General features: G+C 43.7%; 1 protein-coding gene across 6 annotated transcripts in view; it reads left to right on the forward strand.

Annotated features, from left to right (window-relative positions):
* ATP2B1 (ATPase plasma membrane Ca2+ transporting 1) overlaps window positions 1–24395 on the forward strand; it is a 266462-nt gene that overhangs the window by 176233 nt on the left and 65834 nt on the right. For all 6 annotated transcript variants that reach the window (XM_068276821.1, XM_068276825.1, XM_068276820.1 and 3 more), the window contains 3 exons: window positions 4001–4215; window positions 6910–7152; window positions 14888–15129. In XM_068276821.1, coding sequence (XP_068132922.1) covers window positions 4001–4215; window positions 6910–7152; window positions 14888–15129 — 700 coding nt within the window. The remainder of the gene's footprint in view (window positions 1–4000; window positions 4216–6909; window positions 7153–14887; window positions 15130–24395) is intronic.

Below are 24395 nucleotides of genomic sequence, written 5' to 3' on the forward strand. Positions count from 1 at the left end.
CTTAAAATAACTCCAGAGTTAGACAGGCTGTTAATTAACTGCGTGTGAAAATAACTACAGAGGAGGTAAATTAACTACAGAGGAGGTGTAATTTAAGGAATGAAGAGGTAAGATAACTCTCTCACGTGTGGAGGTGAGTTTTCTCTTGCTTTATTATCTCAAGCATGATCTTAGTGAATTGAGGCCAATGTCTTCCTGAAACTTAGTACTTTCTGTTGTAACTGTGGCACAACTATATAAGCAAGTGGTAGTTAGTGTTGATGTGTTTAAGGGGTCTTTTCCACTGTGCAACGCAATAGCAATCGCGCTGCAATCTTGTTTCAAACTAATTTCCACTAATACAATTGCGATTGAGCTACTATACTCCGTATAGAGAGCTCAGTCGCATTCATAATGCGGCAGGACAACTTATGGACTCGGGACAAAATCACAATGCAATCAGAACGCACTAATTAGTGTTACTGTATCCTGCGTTTTGTGATTTGTTAGTGATTGGAATCAGATCGCAAAATGCAGGGTAGTGGAAAAGGGTCCTCGGTACTTCGACTTCCACTGTGGCAGGGGGTGCTAACTCAGACTTGTTGCTGCCTCTGCTTGCTGCGCTACTTCATAACTAAAGAAGTGTAATTTACCATGCCTACAGTACTTGTGAATGAATTCAGTTTGCCCATTTCCCAACGATTGAGACCTGTCTAAATGTAAAGAAAAGTGTTGTCATGATTTGGAAATCATGTAAAACTTTATTAAACTGAAAATACAAAGACAACTGGGCAAATGTTAAAACTTGGAAATGTTTAGACTTTGACACCAGTAACATGTTTCCCAAAAAAATAGTACATGAGCATTAAGGATTGGTAATTAGATGCAAATAATTGTAACTGATACAGGATTATGCAAAGTTTGCATGCAAATTTGTGCAGCTTAAAAATAGACCAGTCAAATGCCTACTTTGGCGGGATTGCATTGCTTCATTTTAAAGCTGAATACATTTGCATATTTCTGCATCAACTTGGAATTTATGAAGGAAAAATATAGTCAAACCTACCTGTAGGAAAAATTGTCAAAGCAATAAATCGTTCCCCAGATGCTGGTTATGGTATGTAAATGGTATGTCAATGTTTAATGCTTATTAAATGTTGATACTGGCCTTACCCCTTTCACCTACCAGGCTCTTCCCTGTTTCTTTGGCATTGATTAACCTATTTTAGTTCCTGGACGTAGAAACTACGTCCAGGAACCATGCACGCTCCCGCGGCCGATCGCGCGCGTGCACACCCGCTCCCGGCCCGCGGTTCTTTAGCCAGGCAATCAGTGAATCGGGCTATGGTGCCCGATCACTGATTCCTCTCCCCCGCTGAAAAAGCGACAGCTTCTCTCGAAAGCTTAGCTTTTTCTGCCTGTTGCCTCCCCCATGCGTCTCTCTAAGAGTATGTTACGCTTAGAGACGTCATGTAAACACACTCATGGCCGCCATCTTGTGGCCAAAAAGTAAAACTACAACTAAAAGTGAAAAAAAAAAACCTCAAGACACATTTACATTATAAAACTATTGTTTACATCCCACCCTCCCAAAAATACCTAAATAAAATGTTTAACCACTTCACCACTGAGGGGTTTTACCCCTTGAGCACCAGAGCAATTTTCACCTTTCAGCACTCCTTCCATTCATTTGTCTATAACTTTATCATTACTTATCACAATTAAATGAACTGTATCTTGCTTTTTCCGCCACCAATTAGGCTTTCTTTAGGTGGGACATTATGCCAAGAATTATTTTATTCTAAATATGTTTTAATGGGAAAATAGGAAAAATGTGGGAAAAAAAAATCATTATTTTTCAGTTTTCGGCCATTATAGTTTTTAAATAATGCATGCTACTGTAATTAAAACCCATGATATGTATTTGCCCATTTGTCCGGGTTATAAAACCGTTTAAATTATGTCCCTATCACGTTTGGCGCCAATATTTTATTTGGAAATAAAGGTGCATTTTTTTCAGTTTTGCGTCCATCCCTAATTACAAGCCTATAGTTTATAAAGTAACAGTGTTGTACCCTCCTGACATAAAAATTTAAAAGTTCAGTCCCTAAGGTAACGGTTTATGTATTTTTTTAATTGTACATTTTTTATAATTTTTTTTTAATTACAAAAAAAAAATGGAGTGTGGGAGGTAATGAGTTAATTTTTTGTGTATAAGTAATGATTTATATGTGAAAAATGCTTTAGGGTGTAGTTTTACTATTTGGCCAGAAGATGGCAACAGTAACTTTTTGTTTAATGCGATCTCCAAGCGTTGGAGGAAGTACTAGGAGGCTGGGTAAGGTGTGTTTTTTTTTTTTTTTGTTTTTTTTTTCCACAATGATCGCGCTGCTTAGCGGAAAAGCAGCGGATCATTGCGGGGCTCAGATCAACGAACGGGAATGGATTTTCCCGTTCATTGATCTCCGGACGGGCGGCATGTTTACGAGCGGGAGTGCGCGCTCGAGCGAGCGGGATCGCGGGCAGCGGCGGGAGCGCGGAAAGTACGGATTTCTCCGTCCCTGGGGGTGAAAGGATGGAAAAAGGGACGGAGAAATTCGTACGAGCGGGGGTAAAGTGGTTAATATAAAAAAAAAAATTACAATAAAAAAATGTAAATATTTACTGAAGGGTCTAAACTTTTTAAATATCAATGTAAAGATGAAATATTTATATATTTTTTTATTTTAAACTTGTAAATAGTGATAGATGCAAAACTGAAAAAATGCACCTTTATTTCCAAATAAAATATTGTCGCCATACATTGATAGGGACATAATTTTAACGGTGTAATAACCGGGACATATGGGCAAATACAATACGTGAGTTTTAATTATGGAGGCATGTATTATTTTAAAACTATAATGGCTGAAAACTGAGAAATGAATTTTTTCCGTTTTTTTTTCTTCTTCTTCCTGTTAAAATGCATTTACAGTAAAGTGGCTCTTAGCAAAATGTACCCCCCAAAGAAAGCCTAAGTGGTGGCGGAAACAACAAGATATAGATCAGTTCATTGTGATAAGTAGTGATAAAGTTATAGGCTAATCAATGGGAGGTGAACATTGCTCAAGTGAAGACGGAACGCGAATGGGTTAATAATGGGGAAAGTATTGAGTTAGTTTTCACTTTGGGCAGACTAAATCTCTGGAACACAGTACAGCATTTTACCTATTGTGTAATCACTTTCTGCTAAGCAGGCTTGTGACAGATTTACTTAGTCTTTTAGCTGGAGTTCACAGGATGCCACACCAGGTGTAGCAAGAGCAGGTGGCTCCCACCCTTCCTTTAATTTTAATTTATTTTAATAGTTTATGGATAATCTGAGAAATGAAAACTCCCAATATTTAGCTGGAATGACTCTGGCATATAAATGTCAGTTGTGCACACCTAACATAAAGCAAACGTATCACTCCTGAATGAATTGATGCTTGGATTACAAGAAGCACATGGAACACATGCCAAAGATTTCATTTCCTGCTCTTTTATTTTGGATATTAAGGAAAAGGGATTAGGTAAAGTAAATTGTGGTTTTACTTTTTTCTGTAGTGTAGGAATGATCAATGAGATACAAATATTTGAGTTCATGCAGGATTATGTACATTTTTATGCAAATATGTGCAGCTTGAAAATGGACCAATCTATTTAATCTATGGGACTTGATTGGTCAATTTTCATGCCACATAAATTTGCACAAACAATGTCCATTACATTCCGTAGGAATGACAGAAGATGAAAGCAGATCTTCCCTATCGTCTTGAAGTGTACACAAGTGACTTTATTCATGGAACATGGGGCAAAAACATGCTTTTCAGAAATCCTATGAGCAGGGTTTCTATTTTCATAGTTTTATGCTTCAGTTTTTAGTGTGGCTACCTTTGTTATATTCATCCAGATTCTTAGTATTCATGTTTTATCTTTAGAAAACCTAAATGACTTATGTCAATGTAATCCATGCTTTTTTTTTTTTTTTTGCTTTTTTCAGGTTTGGTCATGTCTGCAATCACAGTCATAATCCTCGTTATTTATTTTGTCATTAACACTTTTTGGGTACAGCAACGTCCATGGTTGGCAGAGTGTACACCTATTTATGTCCAATATTTTGTCAAGTTCTTCATTATTGGAGTTACAGTGTTGGTAGTAGCAGTTCCAGAAGGTCTTCCACTTGCAGTTACCATTTCACTGGCATACTCTGTTAAGGTATGTTCCTTATATTTATCATTACTTTCAATGACTGAACATCCTAATGTAATTCTGGTAGAACACTTGTGTGCTGGTTGCAGTGAAGAGAAAGTATCAGTACTTATCAAGAACATAATTGTTTGCTAATAGTTCAGATATCTGGTGGTTATTTGTGCAGCAAACAATCTAGTTTGTGTACACTGTGAGCAGAATTTACTTTGTACACAAATGCTTTGGTATGGCTTCCACTTGTGTGCACCCAATCTAATATCTGGTAGTTTACTGAAGGATTTTAAATTTCTTAATGTGAACCTTAAGGTAGCCATACACTGTTCGATTTGCCATTAGATCGACCAGCTGACAGATCCCTATCTGATCGAATCTGATCAGAGAGGGATCATATGGCTGCCTTTACTGCAAACAGATTGTGAGTCGATTTCAGCCTGAAACCGATCACAATCTGTTGAGCTACTCCTGCCGCCTGTCCCCCCTCCCCCCTATACATTACCTGATGCTGGCTCCCGGGCATCTTCTCCGCGCTGCACGGCTCTGTTCCGGCTCCATCCCAGCGCTTCCTGTGTCACTCCGTGACCAGGAAGTTTAAATAGAGCGCCCTCTATTTGAACTTCCTGGTCACGGAGTGACACAGGAAGCGCTGGGATGGAAGCAGGAACAGAGCCGTGCAGCGCGGAGAAGATGCCCGGGAGCCAGCTTCAGGTAATGTATACCTGATCGGATCGGTCGCCGCTAGAGACGCGCTCCCTACCCGCGGACGATCGAGGGTCCTATCCGATTTCGGGAGGAAATCGGATCGGCGGGTGCGTTTACCGCAAACGATTGGCAGCAGATTCGATTCCAGGATCGAATCTGCTGTCGAAACGGCTGCCAATCGGGCCAGTGTATGGCCACCTTTAGTGTGATTGTGAAATTACCTGTAATTTGCTTTGAGCAGGTGCCCTTTGCTGCACTTTTCTGTTATTCCTTTGTCATGCAGTAATATCTAATAACCAAAACTTGGTAACCAGAACTCTAGAGCAAATGGGGGAAAAAAACAATCCTTGCCTTGCAGTGTGAATCCAAAAACAAAAAAATGATCTATTTATTTTTTATACTTTTGTTGCGATTGTCATTTTATTCCTGTTATGGTTGCTCCTACAAAATTGGCACTTTGTGTGTTTACAGCTGTCCCTGGGTGAACATAATGATTCAATTCAGATTATACTTTGCATGACTGATTTCATTCTGTCTGTGTTGGACTTCTGTACGTGTGTAGTACCATATAGCTGTGGCTTTTTTGTTTTGGTCTTGTAAGTCTAGTGGAGCTGTATATTATTAATAATAATATGGAGTAGGGAAATGGGTCAGTCATACACTACCTCGTTAATAGGTCCTTTTATGCATGACCTTCAACAGAGGTAGGCAGCAGCTTATACTCTAAGTAACTAGCCAACTTGTTATCAAAATAACTAAGGCAGTCATTTCTCTTAAATAACATAATTGTGCAGAATGCCCCAGTACTAAAGGCACCTCATGACTTGACACTGTAGAGAGTGAGAGGAAATTTCTGACTTGCAAATTTGTGTGCAGTCTTGACTTGGGACCAAGAGAAATCGATAGGCTGTACTTCTGACTAGCCCAATTCCAAGCTACCTACAGTTTGCATTAAATTTGCATGCTAGCCAGAATTATTTACATCTCATTGGCCATCTCTAACACACTGTGACAGCACTGTGGTGAGACCCTATTGCTTTGTACACTCCTGCCAGCAGTCACTATGACTGCGGTGGGATGTCAGTCTATTGCCCCAATACTCTTCAGCCTATTCTGCATTAATCTGGACTGCACAAGGTCTCCTGGACTCAATACCACACCCATGTCCTCAGCAATTGGTCACTATGTGGGAGGAGGAAGCTGGGAGATGCAGTGTGGCTATGGTGAATGTTGGCTAGGCTAAATGTAACAGGAAATCTGAGTGCAGTCTTCCTTACCCCAGCCATAGTAACCGTGAACACCAAAGAGGATTGTACAGAAGCAAGAGAAAGCAACCCTGCAAAAGGCATGCTGGAGTTCATACTCGCAGTGGCTGCTCCGAGGAGGCTTTGTCCTTTGTTCCTTTTGATGGTCATTGGACATGACCTTTCCTGCTCCACTGTCAGATGACTTTGGCGATCGCCGATTTGAATGACTTTTTCCAAGTGTGTAGAGGCCTTATGAACGGGAGGGAGAAGGAAGTGCTGGGAGCTGGCTTTTATTGCTGACTGAGGGAATGCACAAGACAGGAAGTAAGGATATCCGAGGGAAGGAGCATCCAACACAAATTATTAAATATAGGTACTGTATATAATGCTGTCTGAAGAGAAGATAGGAATGGCTTTTATGTATTTAAAAAAAAATGCATTTGAAAGTGCCCCAATGTTGGCTTTTAGTTAGATATTATAATCAATTCATGATTCTTTGCAATATAAAGTTGAAAACAAGAATGGAATGATAACTGACAAGTGATTATGATGCCACAGCAAACCATAAAGCGACTTCTCTGTATTTGACTCTCGGCTTGGTACCTCCATCTGCAAATGGTAAACCGGAAATATCCATAAGTGAATTGTTAATAAAAAAAATAATGCATATTGTCAATGGTGGTTTCTCTATGCAACTAAATACCTGTAGTTGTTGGTTCATTGTTGTGCTAACTACTTTTCACTCCAATTCTAGAAAATGATGAAAGACAATAACCTTGTTCGGCATCTGGATGCTTGTGAAACCATGGGAAATGCCACTGCAATCTGCTCCGATAAAACTGGAACATTAACTATGAACAGAATGACTGTTGTCCAGGCTTTCATCAATGATAAACATTATCGGAAGATCCCCGATGCAGAGTCCATACCTGAAGATATGCTAAATCTTCTCATAACGGGGATTTCTATTAACTGTGCTTACACGTCAAAAATTTTGGTAATTTATTTTTTGTTCTTTCCTGCAATGCTATATAATTGGTCTATTGTGGATTGTTTGGTCTTTTGCTAATACAGTAATGTCTTTCCTTTTAGGCAGCACAGGTGGCTTCATGTTGTACATTGACACAGAAGCCCATGTGACTGCATCACACTGTAAATGGGTTGTTTTGTGGACTAAAGCGTATGCAGCAGTGTGTTCACAGAACACACCTTCTCATTCAAAGAGTTTTCCTTATTTTCATGACTATGAACATTGTAGATTCACACTGAAGGCATCCAAACTATGAATGAACACATGTGGAAGTATAGTACATAACCAAAAAGTGTGAAACTGAAAATCATATTCTAGGTTCTTCAAAGTAGCCACCTTTTGCTTTGATTACTGCTTTGCACACTCTTGGCATTCTCTTGATAAGCTTCAAGAGGTAGTCTTGAAGCTAATCAAGAGTAATAATTTTTTTTCCCCTTAACCTCCCTAGCGTTCTGATTATGCGCAGTTGCACGGCTACGCATGGTTTTTTAAACCTAAATTATTTTTTTTACTCATGTAGCTAGCCTAGCGCTAGCTACATGATACCCCCCTCCCAACCGAATCCCACCCACACTAACGGGATTTCCTGCAGGGCTTCCCCCGTCGCCATGGCGGCGAACGGAATGACGTAATCGACGTCGTGGCGTCATAGGGCGTCCCGATCCACCCCTCAGCGCTGCCTGGCACTGATTGGCCCGGGGGGGGCCTCTACTACGCGGCGGGTAGCGGCGCATCGGCAGCGAGCGGAGCAAACATGCAGCTAGCAAAGTGCTAGCTGCGTGTTTGAAAGAAACAATTATCAAAATCGGCCCAGCAGGGCCTGAGTGGTGCCCTCTAGCGTCTCTGGATGAGCTCAGCTCGTCCAGAACGCTAGGGAGGTTAATGAACCAAAATGTCTGGGGCCCACACAGCCTGTATTGAATGTTCACACACTCATGGGATGGGCTCCTGAGGTTGAGACGGCTCAGGGAAATCTGGCCACACCATGTGCCACCATAGGCCATAATGTGAATAGCAGCTATAGCGGTACTCCGACAATAATTTGGGCACCCTCAAAAGACTGAGCCTAAACTACTATAATAGTGGTGTAATTCGGCTGCCAGCAATAGCAATTGTCTTTTTCCGAGTCCTTGATGGCCTGGAGAGAGAATAGTAATTAACGCTGCCTGGACTTTTGCAGGAGCAGGTTGAGCTGTTTTTCGGCTTTGCCCTGCTCTCAAATTTCCTGGCACGGTTTTTGAATATATGCCATGAGGTAAAAAGTCTATTATACATGAGTTGTAGCATGTCAAGTTTATCTGGTGATGCTGCTAGCTGTTTTAACATTTATTGTAAACAAGTGCACTTTGTGAAGTACCGATTTTCTTATGTGCCATAACTGCAGCATTAACTGTTATAAACGTATTGTAGGTTAAGAGATTGAATAAATAAAACTGCATGGACTTGTGTTTTCACTTCTGTTTTTTACTGTTGCAGAAATGTATTTTTACAGCAGTGTAACATTTCAACAGTTTTTTTTTTTTTTTTTTTTTTTTGTTAAAAATTTACATCAGCAAAACTTTAAAAAGCCTGTACAGGCAGGTTTGCATAGTAGACTAGGGTTTCTTCAACCGTTATGTGGGGGGAAAAACAAAAAGATTGCAATTAAAGGGAACCTCAAATTAGAGGAATATGGAGGCTGCCATCTAAGTTCTCTAATAAACAATGCCTGACTTCTGTGCTGATGTTCTGCTTCTAAAACCGCTATTTTGATTCTAATAAACATCCAGAGCTGCTGGTTTTTAATGAGCATATATAGCCTATAAATTTTACAGAGCCATGTCAATTGGTGTGGCTTTTTAAGATTTGTAGCCTTAAGACTCCCTATACACCAGCGGTTCTGGATGTGGACCTGGATTTAAGAGGCATAAAGATATGTGCACGTTCGGGAGTAATGCCTCCCCTGTTACGAGTGCGGCCGTGCATGCGCAGTAGCACGGAGGTGCTTGTAGACAAGCACCTCCGGCTTACTGCATGGGTGGGCTCGCGCGGCATCGCTGCAAAAAGAGGAGCGGCGTGGCCCTGGTATGATTTGCGACAGTGCCTTGTTACTAATCTTCCAGGGGGGCTGTGCTTAGAGACGAGGAGCATCAGAGCACTGGGGGAAGCCTCAATAGGATCCTGAGGTTTTCCTCTCTTTAGGTAAGTATCTCAATTTGGCTCGGGCACACTTTAAAGCTGATTTATTGCACATACCTCCTGTTTTTAAAAGGTAAAATTATATTCAGCCTTCATAGGTATACTGAGTAAGTATTACTAGAGATGGTAGTTGTAATGCATATGATTTGTGCTTCCATGCAAATTGTAGGTGGTGTAAAAGGAGGGGCTCTGATAAATCTATGGATACCCCTCCTGTGAGCAGTGCAGGACAGAGGACCACCAAGCCTGGAATGCTGAACAATAGAGTCTGTACAATGCCCAAATCCATGCAAAAGACTTTATTTTATATCCACTAAGGCTGGTTTCACAGTGGGACGTTAAAGTCCCACGTTACAGCAGCCAGTAACGCAGCCTAACTCACAGCACTGTAAAAGCAATGTTGCTGTTCACAGTAACACGTTGTGTTACATTGTAATGCAGCACGTTAAAAACAAATTGCTGCATGCTGTACGTTACACTGGGCTAAGCCACGTTAGACTGTTTGCACATGCTCAGTAATGTTGGAGGAGGAGGTCTCCCCTCCTCCTCTACGGCCAGCCACATGGCTAATTTTCACTGCACTGCAGAGACTGGTGGTGGGACTGTAGTGTTGTCCGGATCATGAACGAATCGTTCATGTGATCCGGATCTTTTTTTATGAGTCAAATCATCCGGATCAGCACAATGAAAGATTCGGTTCACAGTGGATGTCTGTCTGGAAGAAACAGGAACATACAGAATGCACAGTGCAGGGAAAGTCCTGTCCTGAAAATCAGTTCACCCAGTCTGCTTCCCTAGTAAAATGATTCAAATGATTCGGTTCAAAGATCCGGATCTTTTCAATGATCCGATTCAAATGATCCGAATTCTTAAAAAGACCTATGACTAACCTGGAGCGGCTGCTTTGAGAGCTGCATAACGCAGCTCAATCTGACGTCCAACTTCAACGCCACCATACGTTGCGTTAGGGGCACGTTATGCGACCAGAACGTCCCCTAAAACGCAACGTCTTAGTGTGTAAGTAGCCTAAATGTGCACATGCTACCAGTACATTGCATAGAAGATATTACCTAAACTCCATTGGACTAGACCCCCCCCCCCCCCAAAAAAAAAAAAAAATCAGCCAGAGTCTTACCTAAGGAGAGGGAAGGCTCTGGGTCCTATCAGAGCAGAGTTCCCTAACCCTGTCCTCAAGGCCCACCAACAGTACATGTTTTGCAGGAAACCACAAACATGCACAGGTGGGGTTATCAGTGTTGCAGCAGAGCTGATTAATTACCTGTGTGGATTTCCACAAAACATGCACTGTTGGTGGGCCCTGAGGACAGGGTTGGGGAACATAGTATAGAGCCTTCCCACTCCTCTCACGATCCCCACGTTCCAGCGCTGGCTCCTGGTAGCCGTTTTCAACCAATTTGGTAAAATACTGCTCTCTCTCTCTCTGCCACTGCACGAACACACTCACACAGGCGCAGTAGAGAGCCGCCTGTCTTCGGGAGGACTCTGCTCCCGAAGCCTCCTCCAGCGGCGGATAAGAGCAGGGAAGCTGGCGCTGCAAAGAGGGGACTGAGAGAAGAGTGGGAAGGCTCTGTACGCAGTGTTCCCCAACCCTGTCCTCAAGGCCCACCAACAGTGCATGTTTTGTGGAAATCCACAGAGCTAGTTAATCAGATCTGCTGAGACACTAATTACCCCACCTGTGAAAGTTTGTGGTTTTCTGCAAAACATCCATCCTCGCCCCAACCTTATTTCCATCCATCCCACCCACAAACCCATGCTCCCCCTACCCTGTGGTCTCTGGAATGCCAGATCCGTCCAATCAACTTTCAGTGGTCCACAACCTCTTCCTCTCAAAATCCTTCACCATCCTCGCACTCACTGAGACATGGCTCACCCCCTTTGACTCTGCCGCAGAGGCTGCCCTCTCCTACGGTTGGCTTCACCTCACTCACACCCCCAGACCAGACAACAGGACTCGGGGAGGGGTGGGTCTGCTCCTCTCCCCATCCTGCACATTCCGTGTCCTCACTCCACTTCCCTCCCTACAATTCACATCATTAAAGCCCACACTATCCGCCTCTACAATCCCCTCCCAGCCATTAGTGCGGTCTTATACAGCCCTCCGGGCTCCACACCACACTATCTCGACAACCTTGCTTCCTGGCTCCCACACATCTTCTCCTCTGACCTCCCCACCATCATCCTCGGGGATTTCAATATTCCCATCGATTACCTCCGACTCTGTCGCGACCCGGCTACTCTCCATAGCCAACTCACTTGGCCTAGTACAACACACCAATGCCCCCCCCCCCCCCCCTCACACTGCAGGTCACACTCTCGACCTTATATTCACTAAATCCACCACCATTGAAGACCTCGACATCGCACCATTTCCACCCTCAGACCATCACCTTATCGCCTTCAACCTCCTCACGGAAGGCACCTCCAACCTACCCGCCCACCCACCTGATCGATGGCAGCGTGACCTACGCAAGCTCAACCCTAACATCGTTGCTGACCCCCTCCATGCCATCTCCTCCACTCTCCTCACCCTAACCTGTCCTAATCTTGCTGCAGCTCAGTATCGCCAAACTCTCATCAGCCCTAGAGAAAGCTGCTCCACCAATATTCCGCCGCAACCGCCCCCTAACACCCAGCCCTGGCGCACTACCCATACTCGCAACCTCCAGAGGGAAACACGTGCCACTGAACGGAAATGGAGGAAAGCTCGACTTAACCAGGATTTCCTACAGTACGAGACTAACCTGCTGCAGTTCCACACTGCCCTTGCTCATGTGAAGCAGGAATACTTTACCAAGCTCATCGGAGCACAATCTTACAATCCCCGACGTCTTTTTGCCACTTTCAACTCCCTGCTTAAACCCACCCTCACCCTCCATTTCCTCCCTCTCTGCCACAGATTTATCCATCCACTTCACCAACAAAATAGTCTCCATCCATCAGGAAATATCCAATCTTCACCTCCCAACCAACTCCTCCTCCACCCTATCCTCCCCCTCACCTCCTTCACTCCTACTACCACTGAGGAAGTCAAGCACCTACTGCAGACTTCCCATATCACTACCCCCCTTGACCCCATCCCTTCTGATTTACTTCAGCCTCACTTCATGGATTTGGCTCCAGTCCTCACTACCCTGTTTAACCTCTCCGTATCCACAGGCAACTTCCCCTCAGACTTCAAGCAGGCCACAGTATTGCCCCTGCTCAAGAAACCCTCCCTCGACCCCTCGCTGCCCTCCAACTACCGCTCTATCGCCCTCCTTCCCTTTGCCTCAAAACTCCTTGAGTGTCTGGTTCACAAACACCTGACCCAGTACCTCAATGCCAACTCACTGCTAGACCCACTGCAATCTGGATTTTGGCCTGCCCACTCAACCGAAACTGCTCTCACCAAAGTAGTCAATGACCTTGCCTTAGCTAAAGCTGAAGGTAAATACTCCATTCTCCTCTTCCTCCTCCTCCTTGACCTTTCAGCAGCTTTTGACACAGTAGATCATCCCCTACTCCTCTAGTCCCTACAGTCCATGGGCATTCCCGATCTTGCCCTGACCAGGTTTTCATCCTACCTCTCCAACTGCTCCTTCACGACCTCCTTCAATGAGTCCTCGTCCACCCCCAACCACCTCTCTGTGGGAGTCCCTCAAGGCTCGGTCCTTGGCCCCCTACTGTTCTCCTTATACACATCCTCCATTGGCAAGGTTATCTCCTCCATGGGTTTTAACTATCATCTGTATGCGGATGACACCCAAATCTACCTCCACACCCCTGACATCTCGACCACTACCATGGACAAGGTATCCTCCTGCCTATCAGCCATCTCCTCCTGGATGTCCGCTAGGTTCCTGAAACTGAATCTAGACAAAACTGAACTTCCACGTTCGTAACATCTGTAAGATTTGCCCTTTCCTGACCAAACTCCTCATCCATGCCCTCATAATTTCCTGCCTCTACTACGGTAATGCCCTTCTGTCTGGTCTCCCCATGACCCGAATAGCCCCACTACAGTCCTTCATGAATGCGGCAGCCAGAATTTTCCACTCCTCCCATCGCTCCTCCAGGGCGGCTCCCCTCCGTGAATCCCTCCACTGGCTTCCTATCTAGTCCAGAATCCGATTCAAGATATTGTCTGACCTATAAATCTGTCCACAAAACCTGTCCAACCTACATTTCTGATCTTACTCAGAGGTACACACCTAGCCGCTCACTCCGTTCCTCCAATGAACTTTGCCTGACCACCCCCCGCATCACACAGTCCCATGCACGCCTCCAGGACTTCCCAAGAGCTGCTCCAACACTTTGGAACTCTCTACCTCCACCCATTAGGGCAGCCCCCGCCTTCAACATCTTCAAGAAGGCCCTCAAAACTCACCTTTTCACTCTGGCCTACCACCCCTCACAATTGCTCTAAACCCACAACGGAACTCTGGTCCCTACTTTTCGTGTCTCTACCTCTCCTACTAGATTGTAAGCCTTTGGGCAGGGTCCTCCTCCTTTTGTGTTCTACCTGATCATGCACCTCCATTACTGTGAACCCATGCTATGCACTTGAGTGAACCTAACTTGCCTTATCTCCATTCTCCATCCAGTGACTAAGCATTACCTTATGCTCATACTGTGCTGTGATCTGGTTTTCTTGTATTCCTGTATTGTCATATTGCTGTATGTCACCCCTAAATATTGTCTGTAATCTAAATTAATGTTCAGCGCTGCGTAATATGTTGGCACTTTATAAATACAATAAATAATAATAATAATATGCACTGTTGATGGGCCTTGACAGGGTTGGAGAACTCTGCTCTATAGGGCCCAGGGCCTTCCCTCTCCTTAGGTAAGTAGTTTTATTTTCTTACAGGTTTCCTTTAGGTGTTAAATCAAACATGAGGAAAGGCTATAGAAACATTAATGCTGGCCACACATTTGCAGTTTTTTAATTTATCCTTCAAATATCAATTGTAAAACTGTTGCAGAAGAATTTTGTAATGATTTGTATTTTAAAAGGATCTATTCAAATTCAGTTAGAGCTAAATTTTCCTGCTCTTCTATTTGATAAAATGACCACATTTAATTGAAAACCATTGAAATCAATCACACTGAACTCATCTGTTTTGTTTTGCATAGTTGCAATATTTTTCTTGAATTTAAGATTACTGGGAGAACTTGGAGATTAGTTCTTAAATGTGTGGCCGGTATTTACCTTTCAGTTCTAATGCGTATGCAGCTTAAAAGTCCTTCCCAAATACCAGCTTCTTATTTTTGTAAAAGGAGTTGCTGCTTTTTAGATATTTTTAAATTTGGGCTAAGTGTTAGAAGAATTACCAGTAGAAAAACCAAGGCATTTCTGACTGAAAGTACAACTCTAGACAAACTTACAACTGCATTTTTTCTGGGTTACAATAATTTTCTACAGTATCTGGTCCTTCTCCTCTGTTCAAACCATTTATATAAAAGACAAAAGTAGGAAGTTCAACTTCAAATCTGACTCTTCCTTTTTCCTTTTCTTTAGCCTCCTGAAAAGGAAGGTGGCTTGCCACGCCATGTTGGTAACAAAACTGAATGTGCCTTGCTGGGATTTCTTTTGGATCTGAAACGGGATTATCAAGATGTACGGAATGAGATCCCTGAAGAAACCCTCTTTAAAGTGTACACTTTTAATTCTACCAGAAAATCTATGAGCACCGTGTTGAAAAACAATGATGGCAGTTATCGAATGTATAGTAAGGGTGCGTCTGAGATCATCCTTAAAAAGTGAGTACTGTTGTCTTCTAGTCAGTTACATGGATATCTTTTTAGCTGATCAATTATTCACTTACAAAACACTGACTTTATCTGAGGTAGTTAACAAATTTGATTACAGCAATGAATGCTGCATCTAAAGGTCTGTACACGCTCAGGTAAAACACCTGATTGTCATCTGACTTTGGTGTGTTGCATGATACTCAGGTGTAAAAAAAATTGTAGCCGAGCGACTGATATTGGGCACTCTGCACAATCCATCCGGCGGATCAAACCATGCGATTGTTGGGCTGATATTGTGCAGTTAGCCATGTATACAGTGTTGCTTAAACAACATTGTTAAATGGGGCCAAGTCTTGCAAACGGTCTTTTCGCTTGCGCGCAGTATGTAAATGACTTGGTTTAGTTGGTCAGTGTGCAGAAAAGACATGTTGCGTTGTGCATTTTGGTCTGTGTGCCAGCCTTAAACCCAAACCTCTGTGCTTAGGAGCTGCTTATGAAGAAATCAATCTGTTCTGCTACCATAGACTATCCTTGCTTTGCACTGCATCCACCCCTTCCTTCTCTGTCCTATTGCCTGCAAGACTGAGGCGGAGATGCAGAAAGACACCTCTTGTGGCTGCACTTGGTTTATGTAAAAAGTTCTCTTCAATGTTTGTAGCTGTAATAGTGTCATTTTCCTGCTGTATTGCATCATGCAACATGTACAATTGGAGGATTTGATGGTGTGACCCTTCTGTTGCAGAGCTGAAATTAGACATCTGGCAGTATAGTAGTGCCACCCCATTTCTTATGGCCTGCTGTCTTTATAACTAGTCGGTTCCAATGGATAGATAAAAAACATGAATAAAAACTACTTGGTCAATAATGTCAATAAATCTAGTAGCAATGGAATTGGGAAATGAAATTTGCCAGGAAGTGCAATTATTCGGGCCAATTCCAAGCTGCATACAGTTTGCATTAAATTTGCATGCAAGCCGGTGTTAGCATCTTATTAACACTTGTCTGTTTTTCCATGACATGGACACTTTCTACTGCTCAGGTTTACTTGTGTATATCACACAGGAAATAAGACATTGTGATGTCTGTCAGTGTAATTGGCATTTTCAGACTTCTCCATGCTAAATGGCTTTATAGCACTTAAAGACTACTGTAGCCATCTAGTATTTATGTGTAATTAAAGAATTGTTACATTGTGGAATGACTGGTCCTGTGTGATTGTCATGGCTATTTACTGCTGGAGAAAATAAACCATCTCTGACACTTGTGTGACAGCTTTTGGCTATTTGCAGAATAGACTAAGGTGTGTTATGTGGATTAAATTAGTCATGTTATAAATGTGTGTAATTTAAGTGAAATAGTTTTCACCTTTTATGAACAATGTAAAATCTGCTTAGGTGAACAAAAGCTTTGAAAAATGTACAGGTGAGTAGACAGAATGTTTGACTATACAGGTTGTCCCCAATTATAAATATCCGACCTGGCAGGGATGTGGAGTCGGGACAAAAATCACCAGACTCCTCAGTTTATGAAACCACCGACTCCAGGTACCCAAAATTTCTCCGACTCCTCGACTCTGACTCCTTAGTCTAATTTTTACAAAGGCTATGGATTTGGTTCAAAAATTGCTCCAACCCGTCGACTCAGACAATGGCCCCAAAATGGAAAAGTCTAACATTTTTTTTCAAATTTTTCTTAAAGAAAGTAGTTTTTAAAAATTAAAAGAAAAAATGTTTTTTTTTAACTTGGTAAAATTACATTTTGCTGTCTTACACTATACTATATGGTGAGTTATGCATACACATTTTAAAGCAAATATTTGTTCCAGCTTGGACCCTTCGGAAGTTTGCGTGGATTAAATAAAACCCATTTAATCTCAGAATCGTAATTGCGTATAATGGTAATTGCAAACTTTTACGTGGTATTTTGCATAAGCAAAAATTAACGCATTACAATCACTAGGAAAGGAGGCAGAAAGTGGGACAGAAGTGGTACAGAGAGGGATGCTGAGGGAACAGGGGGACGGACGGACGGACGGGGGGGGCGCACTGGAGGTACAGGGGACAGATGGCACAGTGTTCGGACTTGAGAATGGATTCCGGTTAAAGTGAACCTCCAGACTAAAAATTGACTCGGCAGCACTGGAAAGACCTGGTGTTTAACTATTTCACAGCATCAGAACTTTTTTCTCTTATACAAGCCTCATTTTTAGCTGCACAGAAAAACACTGCCCGGGCATTTTTCCCCTAATGCCATGCAAAGCATGATGGGATTTCTGATGTTCTCGTTCTGCTGTTTTGGTGCAATTTTTTTTTTATTACATTTTGAATTTGACATTTGAAGCCTAGCACGTGCAGCTGGGAAGGGTGATCGGGACACAGGACAGTTGGAACTGTCTCTCCTGCTCCCTGTCACCTCCTTTCAACCAATAAGATGGCTGCCCCCATGACAAAGATGGCAGCCCCCATGAATCACAAACATTTGCCTGTTCTTTTAAAACTGGGTGGGTAAGAGATTATATTACCTATCTATTCTAATTAACATAACTAATGTAACTTAACCCTCCTGGCGGTATGAAAAATTCCGCCAGGAGGCAGCGCAGCAGTTTTTTTTTTTTTTTTTTTAAATCCTGTTGCGAGCCCAGGGCTCGCTACATGATAGCCGCTCAGCGGCATTCCCCCGCCCGCTTCGATCAGGAAATCCCGTTCAAAGAACGGGATTTCCTGGAGGGCTTCCCTGTCGCCATGGCGACGGGGCGGGATGATGTCACCGACGTCGGGACGTCATTGGGAGTCCCGATCCACCCCTCGGCGCTGCCTGGCACTGATTGACCAGGCAGCGCACGGAGGGGGCGCAGTGACGGATAGCGGCGATCGGTCGCGGGGCGGCGGCCATCAGTGTGCTAGCTGCGTCCAGCAAAAAAAATTAAGTAAATCGGCCGAGCAGGGCCTGAGAAAACCTCCTGCACGGCTTACCCCGAACTACGTTCGGGGTTACCGCCAGGAAGGTTAATGACAGTATGTTTAGGCTGAAGTTCCCCTTTAAGAACAAATTTACTTGTCCCTAACTCGTTCATTAACTGGGGACAACCTGTAATTAGGGAATTTGGGAGCTAGAATATATATAGTCCTTCATACTGTATAGTTGCCTAAACATTGCCATCCTCAAATACGGCATCCTGCAGTGTGTGGACTCCAGGTGTAAGGTCTAAAGTATGTCTTTTGCACAAAGACGAATATGACATCCGTGTATCTTGTACGGTATTATAAACGGACTGTGTTTGTCATAACTATCGCCAAGTGGCCTTTTGTACTGCAGAGCAGTCTGGTTGTACGTGTCTTTTTGTACGTTGCTGTAGTTAGGCAGTATGAGGTATATGCAAGTTTTGTTCATCTGTGTGCCGCTGACACCAGACTCTTCTTTCAATGTCGAGGCCATATGCTCCTTTACATGTAACCTTTATTTCTTGTATCACTTGTGTGGATGCTCGGTGTTGCAGCTGTTGAATCTTGTAGGGAAGTGTATGTGTGTGTCCCTGAAATGCCATCTCTGTTCTTCCTTTGTCATTTCGTGGGGGTAGCTGATTGTAACTCATGCTGCAGGCAGATAGTGTGTCTTTAAGCATGTGAGATGCTCCCTCCTTGCTTATTAACTGATCATATGACAGATGATAGCGGATCCCTCTGTATTTACATCTCCCGCAGTCCTTTCTTCCCCCTTCATGTTCTCTTCCTGCCATTATCTTTCCAATGTCATCCATCAGTCTGGAATGCCCAGGCAGTAAAAAGATCTAGGACTTTCCTGGAAGGCCAAATAACAAAGCGGTTCAGTGTAATAGACTGATAGCAATATAAACTACCCAAATCTCCTGATATGGTTCTTTATTACAAGTGCTTCTCTGTAAATCTGCTTGTTGCTAGGCTGACAGTAGAGCAAGTATTTGGCTGTTAATTAAACCTTTTCTTAAAGTTCTACATCAGCTGAGATTTACTTTGTGATGGATATACACTGTCTTGATTCATTAGGTTTTCCCATCTCTTTATATGCTCTGATACTCTCCTATTATCTCATGTTGTTGTACCATAGTGGCACATTTAAAGAGAACCCAAGGTGGCTTCCGAAGAATGAAATCCGCACAGAGGCTGTGTCTGCCTATACTGCCCAGCCTCTGTTGCCATCTCAATCCCCCCCTAAGTTTCCCCTGCGCTTTGATATCCCCCATAAATCACAGCCGCGCTGTCGACACGCAGCGTCTCGCAACAGGCTGTGTTTACCTCTGTAGTGTCACTCTGCGTGCTCCCCCGCCTCCTGCATAGCTCCGGGCCCCGCCCGTGTCCCTTCCTTCCCCGCTGATTGGAGGGAAGGGACGCGGGCGGGGACCGAAGCTATGCAGGAGGCTGGGGGAGCGGCGAGAGTGACATTACAGAGATAAACACAGCCCCCTGCGTGTCGACAGCGCGGCTGTGATTTATGGGGCATAGCAGAGCGCAGGGGGAACTTGGGTGGGATTAACATAGCAACAGAGGCTGGGCAGTATAGGCAGACCCAGCCTCTGTGTGCGGATTTCATTCTTGGGAAGCCATATCATAGTTACATAGTTACATACTTATTTTGGTTGAAAAAAGACATACGTCCATCGAGTTCAACCAGTATAAAGTACAACACCAGCCTGCTCCCTCACATATCCCTGTTGATCCAGAGGAAGGCGAAAAAACCCTTACAAGGCATGGTCCAATTATCCCCTAAAGGGAAAAATTCCTTCCCGACTCCAGATGGCAATCAGATAAAATCCCTGGATCAACATCATTAGGCATTACCTAGTAATTGTAGCCATGGATGTCTTTCAACTCAAGGAAAGCATCTAAGCCCCCTTTAAATGCAGGTATAGAGTTTGCCATAACGACTTCCTGTGGCAATGCATTCCACATCTTAATCACTCTTACTGTAAAGAACCCTTTCCTAAATAAATGGCTAAAACGTTTTTCCTCCATGCGCAGATCATGTCCTCTAGTCCTTTGAGAAGGCCTAGGGACAAAAAGCTCATCCGCCAAGGTATTATATTGCCCTCTGATGTATTTATACATGTTAATTAGATCCCCTCTAAGGCGTCTTTTCTCTAGACTAAATAAACCCAGTTTATCTAACCTTTCTCGATAAGTGAGACCTTCCATCCCACGCATAAGTTTTGTTGCTCGTCTCTGCACCTGCTCTAAAACTGCAATATCTTTTTTGTAATGTGGTGCCCAGAACTGAATTCCATATTCCAGATGTGGCCTTACTAGAGAGTTAAACAGGGGCAATATTATGCTAGCATCTCGAGTTTTTATTTCCCTTTTAATGCATCCCAAAATTTTGTTAGCTTTAGCTGCAGCTGCTTGGCATTGAGTACGATTATTTAACTTGTTGTCAATGAGTACTCCTAAGTCCTTCTCCAAGTTTGATGTCCCCAACTGTATCCCATTTATTTTGTATGGTGCTAGACCAGGGGTCTGCAACCTTTAAGACATAAAGAGCCACTTGGACCCGTTTCCGAAAAGAGAAAAAAAACTGGGAGCCGCAAAACCATTATAAAACAAATCGTTATCAGATATGACCCCCATATGCACAAATCGTTATCAGATATGACCCCCATATGCACAAATCGTTATCAGATATGACCCCCATATGCACAAATCGTTAGCAGCTATGACCCCCATATGCACAAATCGTTAGCAGCTATGACCCCCATATGCACAAATCGTTAGCAGATATGACCCCCATATGCACAAATCGTTATCAGATATGACCCCCATATGCACAAATCGTTATCAGATATGACCCCCATATGCAAAAATCGTTATCAGATATGACCCCCACACGCACAAATCGTTAGCAGATATGACCCCCATATGCACAAATCGTTAGCAGATATGACCCCCATATGCACAATCCTTCAGCAGATATGACCCCCATATGCACAAATCGTTAGCAGATATGACCTCCATATGCACAATCCTTCAGCAGATATGACCCCCATATGCACAAATCGTTAGCAGATATGACCCCCATATGCACAATCCTTCAGCAGATATGACCCCCATATGCACAAATCGTTATCAGATATGACCTCCATATGCACAATCCTTCAGCAGATATGACCCCCATATGCACAAATCGTTAGCAGATCTGACCCCAATATGCACAATCCTTCAGCAGATCTGAAAAGAAAAACCCATTTACTCACCTAGTCAGAAGACCTCCTGTCACGATCTCCTCCTGTCCCGACCTCCGGTCCCGACCTTGTGGCACGCAACTCCCACGATCCTCTTCCTACGTCACGTCCTGCCTGCATTACACTGCAGGGCTACGGGAAAATGGCCGCCCGAAGCCCTGCACTGCACTGGTCCGGTGTTGTGTCTGATTACGCTGCCTGTGGATTTGCGCTGCCCCGCATGCGCAGTAGGAGACTGTGCGGCACATTTCCTATAGAATGATGCTGCTGGAGGTAAAATACTAAATATCTCCGCTCCCACAACTCTTACACTCCCCAAATTCTCAGGGTAGAGAGGGGACCCCCCAAACTACCTCTATACCAAATTGCAGCCCCCGAGACCCGCTGGTTTCCGAGATAGATTTCTCTAATCTATCTCCTGAACAAGCGGGTCCCGGGGGCTGCAATTTGGCATAGAGGTCGTTCGGGGGGTCCCCTCCCTACCCTGAAAATTTGGGGAGTGTAAGAGGTGTGGGAGCGGAGATATTTCGTATTTTATCTCCAGCAGCATCATTACCTTCACACTGAGCATGTGTGCTACTCAGTGTGGAAAGGAGCTTCCGGGCAGCGCAATCAGACATTACACCGGCGGCCTCTCTGATAGGCTGCCGGTGCTCCCCCTTCCCCTCCCCTCCCCCAACCCTAACCCTCCTGCTATACGTTTGATAGTGGATGTAGGCAAATTCAACGTGTAGGTTATCACGTCGGAACACCGGCCAGCGACAGCACACGTCACACGCGCGCCGCAGCCACTGACACTGGAGCCGCGGCGAAGGTGAAAAAGAGCCGCATGCGGCTCCGGAGCCGCGGGTTGCAGACCCCTGTGCTAGACCATTAGTACGTCCAAAATGCATGACCTTACATTTGTCAACATTGAATTTCATCTGCCATGTATGTGCCCATATAGCCATCCTATCCAGATCCTGTTGCAATATGACACTATCTTCCTGAGAGTTAATGATTCTGCACAATTTTGTATCATCTGCAAAAATAGCAACATTGCTCACTACTGTATATCAGGTTCTCTTTAACACTTACCAGCCCTCTGTAAGTTATAACTCTGTAACCTATCTGCCTCATTGCATTCTAGAGGCGGGACCATAGCCAGGAATCTGAATCTGAAGGAGTTCTGTTGAATGATAAACTACATATCACATGCTATCTTGTAAATTTCAATGAGCTTTTCATCAGAGGCGAAGGATCACTGCAGTAAACCATAAAGACCGCTCAAGGGATGCCTGGTATTTTGCCTCAAGCTTTGTGGAAACTGCCTGGAAGAGCAAAGAGGGGGGAGATGGGAATTCTGGCAAGTCTTGAGCATAAACGGCAAAAATCCGTAACCCTTTGCACACTCTCATGCAACTGTTCAAACAAATGCATTCACAGATTCATTCATCCAGGCACCACTGTTACCCCTACAGCTAAGTTAAAAGTTTGGGTCTTAGTTTACAAAGGAATGCATTCTCTTCCTTGGTCACCTACACTGCGCAGAAGTACCCAGGTAAACGTAGGTGTCCTAACTCTGGCCCTGTAACATGCATAGTGCAAACATGCAAACATTCATCCACTGGCTGATTATATCCTGTGCAAGCTGTATCAAATGTTCCAGACCTGAGATATGGTTGCCTTGGAAATTAGTGTGCTGCATGTGATGCAGAACGTAGCTAATTCTGTGGAACAGAGGTTTCTCTAACATCTGTAGTATGAGTGAAAGTGGCAGTGTGAACTGTGATTACTGCTGTTGCAGAAGGATAATGACCATTGCGGATCATTGTAAAATGCATTTAATAGCTGCTGAATGTGCATTAAAGTGACTCTCTAACAAAAATTACGTTTTTTTTCTACCATCCTACAAGTTCCTAAACCTATTCTTATGTGTTCTGGCTTACTGTAGCTCTTTCTACTATAACCATCTCTGTAATAAATCAATGTATCTTTCCCCTGTCAGACTTGTCGGCCTGTGTCTGGAAGGCTGCCAACTCTTCTGTGCTGGTCTGTTCCTCTATGCACACTCCAGTGTGTGTTTTATTTACATAAGCCAGCAGCTTCTCTGCTATCTTATCAGTGATAGAAGAGAGCTGGATAAAAATCCTCCTCTGGAGGCTGTGAAAGGAGCTGGTCTGTCACATACTGAGGAATTAACGACATAGGCAGAGCTGTCTGCAGGAAGCCTGTAATGTTCAGTGCATGAGAGAAGCTGGGGACAGAAGGTAAACACACACAAGTGATCTCTTGAGATTCAGAAGTAAAGGTGCCCATACACTCGTCAGATTGGCAGCAGATAGATAAGAAATGCATCTGATGGTCTATCTGATGCGTTTTTAGAACATTTTTTACCAGGATAGAATTCCAACAGATTTCAGTTTGAAATCTATTGAAATTCGATCTGATGGCATTTTTTTGCCATCAGATTTCCATTAAGGCCAATGCAAACTGATAAGCAATCTCTTCAGATCGACCTAAATTTTCCACCCTGCAAGTTCGATGGAAATCCATCGAAATCGATCGAAATCGGCCATCGATCGGTCGATTGGCCAACCGATTTGCAATCGATCGATCGATCGGGATCGATCGGTCGGCCAGAAAATCGGCTGAGTGTATGGGCTGCTTAAGGCTGTATACAGCCTGCTTGTGTATGAATGTATTTTCTATGTGTGGACATGCTGTACATCAACCTACTTCCTGTTTTGGTGGCCATTTTGTTTGTTTATAAACAAACTTTTTAAAACTGTTTTTAACCACTTTTAATGCGACGGGGAGCGGTGAAATTGTGACAGAGGGTAATAGGAGATGTCCCCTAACGCACTGGTATGTTTACTTTTGTGCGATTTTAACAATACAGATTCTCTTTAAAGCAGAAATCCTGCTGAAAGTTGAGGTTTGGACAGGGTGTGGAAGCCTTCGGACCTCTTAGTCTTATATCCTGTCAGTGTCCTTGTTGGGGAGATTATTCGGTTTTTGTGGGGTCTCGCATAACCGGAAGTGAATAGATCACCTATATTAACACAGCCAGAAATTAAACCCAAGT

This window comes from Hyperolius riggenbachi, chromosome 3 (genome assembly GCF_040937935.1).
Source record: "Hyperolius riggenbachi isolate aHypRig1 chromosome 3, aHypRig1.pri, whole genome shotgun sequence".
Classification (NCBI taxonomy): domain Eukaryota; kingdom Metazoa; phylum Chordata; class Amphibia; order Anura; family Hyperoliidae; genus Hyperolius; species Hyperolius riggenbachi.